General features: G+C 40.4%; 1 protein-coding gene across 10 annotated transcripts in view; it reads right to left on the bottom strand.

Annotated features, from left to right (window-relative positions):
* LOC123506365 (SLIT-ROBO Rho GTPase-activating protein 1-like) overlaps positions 1-10,000 on the bottom strand; it is a 273,604-nt gene that overhangs the window by 76,342 nt on the left and 187,262 nt on the right. Inside the window, exon 1 of one of the 10 annotated variants that reach the window (XM_045258427.1) lies at positions 9,410-10,000. This exon is cut by the window's right edge and continues 677 nt beyond it. The exons of the other annotated variants lie outside the window; for them this stretch is intronic. Within the exon in view, the coding sequence (XP_045114362.1) occupies positions 9,410-9,440 (31 nt within the window). The 5' untranslated portion in view covers positions 9,441-10,000. The remainder of the gene's footprint in view (positions 1-9,409) is intronic. 10 annotated transcript variants of the gene reach the window in all.

Raw genomic sequence — 10,000 nt, 5'->3', positions numbered from 1 at the left:
GCTACTACTACTACCACTACTACTGCTACCACCACCACTACCACTACTGCTACCACTGTTACTACTGTTACTACTACTACTACTACTACTACTACTACTACTACTACTACTGCTACCACCACTACTACCACTGCTACCACCACCACTACCACTGCTGCTGCTACCACTACTACCACTACCACATCACTACACCATTGCTGCTGCCATGATTGATATACTACTATACACCACCACTACTACCACCACTACTACTACCACCACTACTGCCACTACCACTGCTGCTACTACTGTTATTATTGATGCTACTACTACAACTACTACTATTCCTATTACTTTTACAACAACAACAACAACTACTACTACTACTACTACTACTACTACTACTACTACCACTACAGCTTCTCATACAATTAATGATCCTGTCACTATACTCATGTTACCATCATCATCACCACCACCACCACCACCACCACCACCACCACCACCACTACTACTACTACTACTATTACTACTACATCCACGAACACCACCACTAGTAACAAGGAATAATAATAAAAATTTAAGTCAGATCTAATCATCATCATCATCATCATCATCATCACCACCACCACCACCATCATCATCATCATCATCATCATTATAGTGACGAAAGAAGAAAATAGTGACGTGTGGTGGTCTTGGGAGGATAAAAATGGAAAGGAGGAAGAAAGGAACGGAGGGGAGAGGGGAAAATGGAGGTAAGAAGAGAGGAAGAGGAATGGAGGGAAAAAAATGGAGACAAAAAACAAAGGGTGAAGGATGAAGGAGGAAAAAAAAGGGGAGATAAAGAGGGAGATAGCTGGGAAGAAAAGACGGAAGGAGGAAGTGATGGAAGACAAAAGGAAAGAAGGGAAAATAGGGAAAAAATGAATGTGAAGGAAAAAAAAGGACACGAAGAAGGAAAAATGAAAGAAAAAAAATATTATGGAAGATTAAATGAAGGAAGGAAGGAAGGAAGGATAGAAAATACGAAAAAGGGAAGTAAAAAAAAAGAATTACTCAGAAAAGACTTTGAAAAGGAAGAAAAAAGTAGAAGGGAAGACATAAATACAGAAAAAGAAAGAAAACGAGAGAGAGAGAGAGAGAGAGAGAGAGAGAGAGAGAGAGAGAGAGAGAGAGAGAGAGAGAGAGAGAGAGACACGAGAAAGTGAAGAGGGAAGGAAGAAAAAAAATGAAGGAGGGAAGGAAACAGATAAATAAAACAAGAGAGACAGATAATACATAATGAACGAAGGAAGAAGGAAGGAGGGAAAGAAACGAGGAAAAACAAAATAAAAGAAATAAAACACGAGAAAGAGGTGGAGAGCGAGTGAATGAGGTGAAAGAAGAAAGAAAGAAAGCAATGGTGGAAGAAATAAATTAATAAGTAAATGAATAAAGGAAGAAAGGAAAGGACGAAAGGAGAACAAGAAAAAAGGCAAGATAGCAAAATAGGAAGAAAGAAAGAAAAAAAACAGGAGGAATATGAACATCGAAAATATAAAAGAAAAATATGAATGAATGAGTGAAGGAAGAAAGGAAGGAAGGAAGGAAGGAAGGAAGAAACGAAGGAGAGGAGAGAAAGGAAATGTAAGAAAGAATAGGAAGGCAGAGAGAAAGAAGATTAAAAACGAAGAATACAAAACAAAACCAAGAGAAAAAAAAGAAAGAAAGAAAGGAAGGAAGGAAGAAAGGAAGAAAGGAAGGAAGGGAGGGAGGGAGGAACAAACGAACGAAGAGAAAAGGAAAAGTAAGAAAGAATAAGAAGACAGAAAGAAAGAAAATAGAAAAAACGAAGAATACAAAAAGAAAAAAAAACAAGAGAAAAGAAAGGAAATTAAGAGAAAAGCCAAAAGAAAAAAAGAAGGAAGGAAGGAAGAAGCAAGGAAAGAACAAACAAACGAGGAGAAGAGAATAAAAAGAAAAAACAGGAAGGCATAAAGAAAAAAAATTAAGAGAAAAGCAAAGAAAAAAAAGGAAGAGGGAAGGAAGGAAGGAAGGAAGGAAGGAAGGAAGGAAGGGAAGAACGAACAATAGAAAAGAAAAAAAATAACGAATATGAAGGCAGAAAGAAAGAAAATCAACAGAGAAGCAAAAGAAAAAGGAAGGAAGGAAGGAAGAAAGGAAGGAAGAAGGAAGGAAGGAAGGGAAGAACGAACGAGAGAAAAGAAAAGAAAGGAAGAATAGCAAGATAGAAAAAAAGAAAAATTAACAAAAGCAAAAGAAAGAAAGAAAGAAAGAAAGAAAGAAAGAAAGGAAGGAAGGAAGGGAAGGGCAGGAAGAAAAGAACGAACGAGAAAAGAAAAAAAGAAAGAATAGGAAGGTAGAAAGAATGAAAATTAACAGAAAAGCAAAAAAAGTAGCAGTAGGAAAGAAGGAAGGAAGGAAGGAAGGAAGGAAGGAAGGAAGAAAAGAACGAACGAGGGAAAAGGAAAAAAAAGAATAGCCAGGCAGAAAGAAAGAAAATTAACAGACAAGCAAAAGAATAAAGAAAGGAAGGAAGGAAGGAAGGAAGGAAGGGAGCGACGGGAAGGGCTGGTGGAGGAAGGAAGGGAGGAGGAGGGGAGGAGGAGGGAGGTTAAACGCGGTTCCTTCCTCTCTCCGCGCCACTCCCCCAAAACAACTCCGCCCAACTTCTATTGACTGCTGGTGCTGCTCCTGCTTGCCTCCTGACGGGATACGCACTCTCCTGCCCCGCCATTGTAGTAGTAGTAGTAGTAGTAGTAGTAGTGGTGGTGGTGGTGGTGGTGGTGGTGATAGTAGTAGTAGTAGTAGTAGTAGTAGTAGTAGTGGTGGTGGTGGTAGTAGTAGTAGTAGTAGTAGTGGTAGTGGTGGTGGTAGTGGTGGTGGTGTTGGTGGTGGTGGTGGTGGTGGTGGTGGTGGTGGTGGTAGTAGTAGTAGTAGTAGTAGTAGAAGTAGAAGTAGTAGTAGTAGTAGTAGTAGTAGTAGCAGCAGTAGTAGTATAGTAATTAAGCTTTCAAATACACACATTGAAGCTTCAGTTATCTTGCTACGTAAATTCCCATAAAGAAATGAAGCTTGAATACGTAAAAACGGAAAAGTGTATCAATTTTTTCATATTTTCCCCATTTTTCAATTTTTTTCATTATATTTTACTTTCCCGGAGTATCTTTTCCATTTTTAGTCCTTCTATTTATCTCCTCTCATCATTTCATATCCTTCCATCGTTTCTATCTTCCTCTCAATTCTTTCGGTTTTCTTTCTTCCCTCACCCAGTCTTATATGCTTCCCATCTACTGTATTTTACCTTCCTATCTCCTTTTCCTATTCTCTTCCATTAGTGCAGATTTCCTTTCTCTCTGCCCCTATCACCTCTTCGTTTTCTCTTTTTCTTCAACTACTACTTTCTCTATTCTCATCTCTCTCAGGCATCTCCTCCCTTTCTCCACACCTTTCTCTCTTCTCTTACTACCTCTCTCCTTTCTCTTCCAGCGCCTCCCCCGCCCCGCCATTCTTCCCCTCCCCTACCTTTATCTACTTCCCCCACGTCCCCATCTCCTTCCCTCCCGTAGCAAGACACAAAACTATGCAGCCTACACGTCGTGCTCGCTAAACTCTGACCCCCTGCACCCTCTCTCTTCTTTTTCTCACTCAATGCACCACCTCACGGCTGCCCAGTATTCCTCGCAGCCAACAGTAAGCGGTAAAAGGAGCGAAAGGCGGGTCATAGAGGTGGTGGGAATACTAGCAAGACTGACGTAATGTAGCTATGTAGTCTTTGCCACATACACTCACTATCTATTGCTACACAGGATTTCTTTGCTGGTTGTCGTAATGGTGTGTCTAATGTGTGAATTCTGGATGGTTTGTAATTGTTCTTTTTGTTTAGGGTGTGTGGATTAATGTGATTGGTTTTCAGGTTGTTAAAGGAGTGTAAGTAATTATTGTATTTATGAGGGATACAAAGAACAAAAGATATGATAGATAGATAGATACGAATAAATAAAGGTAAAGCGGTTTACTTCAAAGGACGAAATGTTTAAAAAGTTGACATGGAACGATAGTTTTTTTTTTTTTATTTTGGATTAAAAACTGAATGCGGTTTAAATAAATAAAAAAAAACCCAATTCTGTTACGATTAAAAGTAAAGAAGTTATAAATCCAGTGATAAAAATGAGGTGGTAATCAGTTTTATTAAGGTAAAATAGCCTATTATAGTTTAAATCACCATAAAATCGATAAAAGATAGTTAGGCAACTGATAAGAGTCAGGACAACGTCACCGTCAGGTCCCGAGCCCAGAGATAAGCGACCAATGATAAGAACAGTTAATAAAGGTGACCAATACTGCTGCTCCTACTCATTGTACTCTACAGTTCATTACACCTTAGCTGTCATAATACTCTGTCGCTATATCTCAATTTCATTATACCCTTAGCTTAATAATGTGATGAGCGATAAGAACAGTTAATGAAGGTGACCATTATATTGCTGCTACTATTCATTGTACTCTACAGTTCATTACACCTTAAACGTCATGATATTCTATCGGTATATACTGGACTTCATTATACTTCAAGCTTCATACTGTGATAAGCGATAGAAACAGAACTGGTGCACCTATTCATTGTACTTAACATTTCATTATACCTTACTGTCATAATACTCTGTCGCTAAATACTGAACTTCATTATACTCCAGGCTTTATAATATTCAAAGTGTTATTGCAATTGAAAGTTCATTATACTCTAAATTTCCTTACGTGTGCTATAAATTCCATTATACTTAACATTTCATTATATTTCAGATTTTATCACTTATTCCTTTTGCTATAAATTTCATCATACTCTGAACATTATACCGAAAACGTCATTATACTATCATGTCTTTTAGGGAACTGGCAACACAGTGGGGCCTTTTCTTTCCCATATTTTGTTGCCCTTAGCCAGCTGTCTCTCCTCCATAAACAAATAAATAATAAATAGATAAAAATAACCTCTGAACTCTGCCATACTCAAAACATCATCACACAACATTTCATCCTAAGGTAAATCGATTCCATTATACTTTCACAACAGAATCACATCGGGTTAACAACGAAACTTCTCCTTATCAGAGCGTTATGAATCAATCCTGTTAGTGATGCAACACACCAATACCTTATCTACCTTATCATGACTAACTGGCACGTGGTTAACTGTGACAGGTATCAAAGTGACGGGTTCAGCCAAGCGTGACTATAACTAGCAGGTGACTGAATGAAGTTAGGAAGGTGAGTGTCTGTTGCACTTATAAGGATAAAAGTAAGTAGGTAAATGTGTCAGTTGTAGTTACTCATTACCAGAACTCTTTCCTCTACAGCTTGACTAACTACCAAGTGACTGGGTGAAGTTAGGAAGGTATTTTGAGTGTTTCTATTTATTTTCATTTTTGTTTGTTGATGGACGAATGTGTGTCAGTTATATACAGTTACTCATTACCAGCCTTCCTTCCTCTACAGCATGACTGCTTAACAGGTGACTGAATGAATCTAGAAAGCTATTTGAGTGTTTCTTTATTTAGCAGTGCATAAGGATAAGAACAGATAGTGAATGTGCGTCAGTTATATACAGTTATATACTAGTCCTCTTTCCCTCCAGCGTGACTAACTAACAAGTGACTGAATAAAGTTAGGAAGATATATTTTTTTCTAGCAATGCATAAGGATAAGAGTAGACGGATGAATGTGTCAGTTATATACAGTTACTCATTCTCAGTCTTCTTTCCCTACAGCGTGACTAAATAGCAGGTGACTGAATGAATCTAGAAACCTACTTTTTTTTTAACCAATGTATAACGATAAGAATAGATAATGAATGTGTGTCAGTTATATAAAGCTCCTCATTATCAGTCTTCTTTTCCTTTATAGTATGACTAACAAGTGACTGGAAGAAGTTAGGAAGTTATTTTGAGTGTCTGTTAAATTGTATAAGGATAAGAATAGATATGTGAATGTGTGTCAGTTATGTATACAGTTACTCATTACCAGTCCTCTTTCCCGACAGCGTGACTAACTAGCAGGTGACTGTATAAGTTAGGAAGGCATTTGAGTGTCTGTAGCAATGTATAAGGATAAGAATAAGTAGGTCAACGTGTCAGTTATACATTATCAATCTTCTTTCCTCTATAGCTTGACTACCTAACAAGAGAATGGATGAAGTTAGGAAGGTATTTTGAGCGTTTGTAGCAATGTATAAGAATAAACTGGTAAATGTGCCAGTTATACAGTTACTCATTCTCAATCTTCTTTCCTCTATCGTGACTTGACTAACAGGTAGCGTGAAATTAGCAAGCTGTTTCTGTGGGACTGGCTATGAATAAAGGATAAAAGTTCACGATAGCCGCACTGTACAGCACCAAGTACTTGCCAAATGGACGTTCTATAAGTAGCACATAAGTAAACAGCAAAAAAATAATGAAAATATATAAGGATGAAAGTATGAAGTATCAGCTCATGCCATCCGTTACATATTATGAGTGGATGAATGTAAGCCGTCACTAATGGCTGAGCGTTAGTCACCACCACGTCTTACTCATTATACGCATTTTAACCCTTCAGTACTGGGACACATTTTTGCCTTGTGATTTGTGTACGATTGGACCATTTTATTGACATTAGGAAGGGTCTATGGAGGTCAGAAGATTAATGGCTAGAGTCTTCACTATTTTAATCTCCCACATGAGTTTCTGAAGCTGTATAATATCACCAAATAGTAAGCAGAATGAATATGGAAACGCGTCACGGTACTGAAGGGGTTAATGAAAAAAAATCAATAACGATATTTCACTTCATAATTAACCCTATGACTCTTGAATTCATTTTTTTATTTATCTATTTTGATCTATTTGTTCACTTGTAGCTTTAGTCTTTTGAATATCTTCTTTCTCCATTTATTTTTGATCACGTTATTTACTTCGTTTTAGTTTTATCCAGAAGAGCCTTGGGTTAAAATACGCTGGCCTGAATATACACCAATGTAAAGTTGAATGCGTCCTTTATAATGGCTATCAGTAACGTTCAAAATGCCAGACTTGATGAAATATTGTGGTGCGCATTTCAAAACACTTCACAACATAATTCTGAACGCCATTAAATACTGCAATTTTTTTTTTTTTTTTTTTTTTTTAAGGAACTGGCACCTCCATTGGGCCTTTCCCTGCCATCACCTTTTTGTCAGTCTTGTTGCCTTTGGCCGGAGCGTCTCTCACCTAAAAAAAATAAAGTAAATAAATGAAATACACGTTGAAAGACATCACTGGCAGGGCAAGACGTGAATGATGAGGCTGTTTTAAGTCTTTCCGTGTTTGTAGGTTACATTTCTCAAACTAAAGATAAGATATGGTTGAACAAGAGTCAGTAAAAGTCAAAGCGTTCAGTAAATATATACTGGCCAATCATATCAATCCTATAAAGTCTATTTATGTTCATCTATTTATTCATTTCAATCATTTACCTGGTTAAGCTGAACCCTTGAGGACTCGATGTGAACTCTTAACGGCTTCAATTGAACCTTTGAACCACTCACTACTTTATCTGAACTGCTGCTATATTTGAACCCTCCACTGCTTTATTTGGATCCCTACCCTCTCTTCGGTTTCTTTTTCCTTCTACTATTTTCCCCAATTTCTTCTCTCCCGTACAAACCTAGAAAAATAAGTGCTTTATTTTAAACTCTTCTTGGTATTCTATTTCAGTCGGTTTACAACGCTTGACTAAATACCGTAAATTCTTTATTTTAACATCATAAGGATTCCATTTGAGTCTTTACAGAGCTTTATGTACACGTCTACGTAGTACATATTTGACGGGAATCCTTAAAGGTGCAGCATCTGAACACTTTAAAGCGCTTCATTTGAATCCTTCCACTGAATTGTTGACTTGAAATGCTGTTCAAATGCTTCGTCTAAACTCCTCAATGAATATCTCAAAGCCTTTTATACTCCTAGCTCTGTGCTTAGTAATAGTAGTAGTAGTAGTAGTAGTAGTAGTAGTAACAGCAACATCAGTAGGTTATGACGTACAGCCATTCTCATACCATCACTTATTCATACACAGTGCTATTATCACATCACCTTATCTGCATTAATAACCAATTACTAGTTGTCTCGTGTGGAGCAAGGACGGCCAACACCTAACACTCCCTCCACACCCCTGTCCCTTCCCTGCAACTCCTCCACGCCCTCCACGTAGCCCCTCCACCCTGCCACACGTTCCCTCTCATCGTACACACTGGGAGACTAAATTTAATGCAATCAATAGTAAGCCCAGAGTCACCAGGTAAGGGGAGAGGGAGACAGGTAAGGGGGGGTCAAGTAATGGGAGAGGGGAGTGTAGGTGAAGGACAAGGTGGGGGACTAAGGTGAGAGGCAGGTAAAGGGGAGATGAAAGACATGTAAGGAGATGAGGGGAAGGTGTGGAAGAGGGGAGGTGAGGGAGCAAGGTGAAGTGTTGGAGAGGAGAGGTAGAGAGAGCAGGTGAGAGGGAAGGAAGGGAGGAGGAAGGGTAGGTGAAGTGGTGAGCTAAAGGGGAGGATATAGAAGGAAGAGGAATGAAAGGTAGGTGAGGGGAAAGGGATGAATGGGAGAACGGATGGAAGGTTATCTGTTCGTGTTAAAATCGTAATAAACTTGACAACTAACCACCACCAACACCACACACCACACGTCTCCCTGAACCAGCGCCAATAAACAAGTAAACAGGTGGCGGAGGGAGAGGAGGAGGAGAAAGAGGAGGAGGTCGTCAACTGTCAGTTAATAAAAATTCCAATAAAACCAACCACCATCCATTAACACTGCCACACACACACACACACACACACACACACACACACACACACACACACACACACACACATAACAAACGTGCAACACCTCCAAACACGAACGCTTGCTTCCACGTCAGACAGCAGCAGTGTTCCCGAGCTGCCTTGAGTGCCTCAGAAATAGTTGTCAAAAAATAGCCGAGCCAGAGATGCCACCCTCAGGCACGTGTTAAGTGGCACCACCTCATCTGCAAACACCCAATAAACCTTGTGGGCTTCATCAGATTATCCTCAGCGGCGCGCGACTGTACGTTGTGGAGTTCACGTGAGCCACGGGGAAAGGAGGCGTAGTGAAGTCTAATCGATGCACCAATTACGTGAGTCACTACTGTGAGGGGGAGGAAGGCAGAAAGGCACGGAGTGAGGATGGAGGGATGGGGGGAAGAGGGTTAGGGAGGAAACAGTGACCATGAGCGCTGAGGTTTTAGGAGAGGAAGGGAGCAAGGCTGGCTGGCATTGAGAACCACTATACAGCACGCAGCCAGCCAGCCAGACAGACAGACAGACTTCCCGCCAACCAGATAAGCTCACCCACAGATGACACCTCACTTGTTACTCAGCTCTCATTACCAGCCATCAGTTGCCTCTTGGTGACGTCCATTCAGAGTCCGCTTCCCAGTCTGCGGTACGTTCCGGCACCTTTAGTTCACCGGTGACATAACAGCAGCTGGAAATACCATACTTGCGTCCAGCTGCCGCGCGCATACAAAGCTGTCTGTGCTTACATTAGACAGCTTCTCTCATAGCCTCCACCCTACACCCTCTCCTACCCCGACACTCACGGCCGCGGCGACACAGGCCACCGTAGCGCAGCACAGGTGTGAGTCTGACCTCGTTCAACAGCTGTTCCGCGCAGGTGTTTCCCGGCACCACCGCCATCTAGGCACTGCGGGCACAGGGCATGTCACGTCGCGCCCCACCCACTGCGTGCCTCTCATGCCATACGAGGAATGAAGACAGGGTGTAAAATATGTGACTAATAATACAATAATAAAAAAGAAAAAATAATAATAATAATATCCCCTAGATGTTGGAAGGCGTTTCAGGGAGTCTTGGCGGCGGCCTCTCCCTGGCAGCAACACAGCCCGCGGCCCCACACACACACACACACTGCCTCCCACTCGCCCTCTGCACCCTGTGTCCTCGCCATGACACACACAC

This window comes from Portunus trituberculatus, chromosome 19 (assembly GCF_017591435.1).
Source record: "Portunus trituberculatus isolate SZX2019 chromosome 19, ASM1759143v1, whole genome shotgun sequence".
In the NCBI taxonomy this organism is placed as follows: Eukaryota; Metazoa; Arthropoda; class Malacostraca; order Decapoda; family Portunidae; genus Portunus; species Portunus trituberculatus.
The sequence above is the reverse complement of the archived record's forward strand: the minus strand, read 5'-3'. Positions and strand labels throughout refer to the sequence as shown.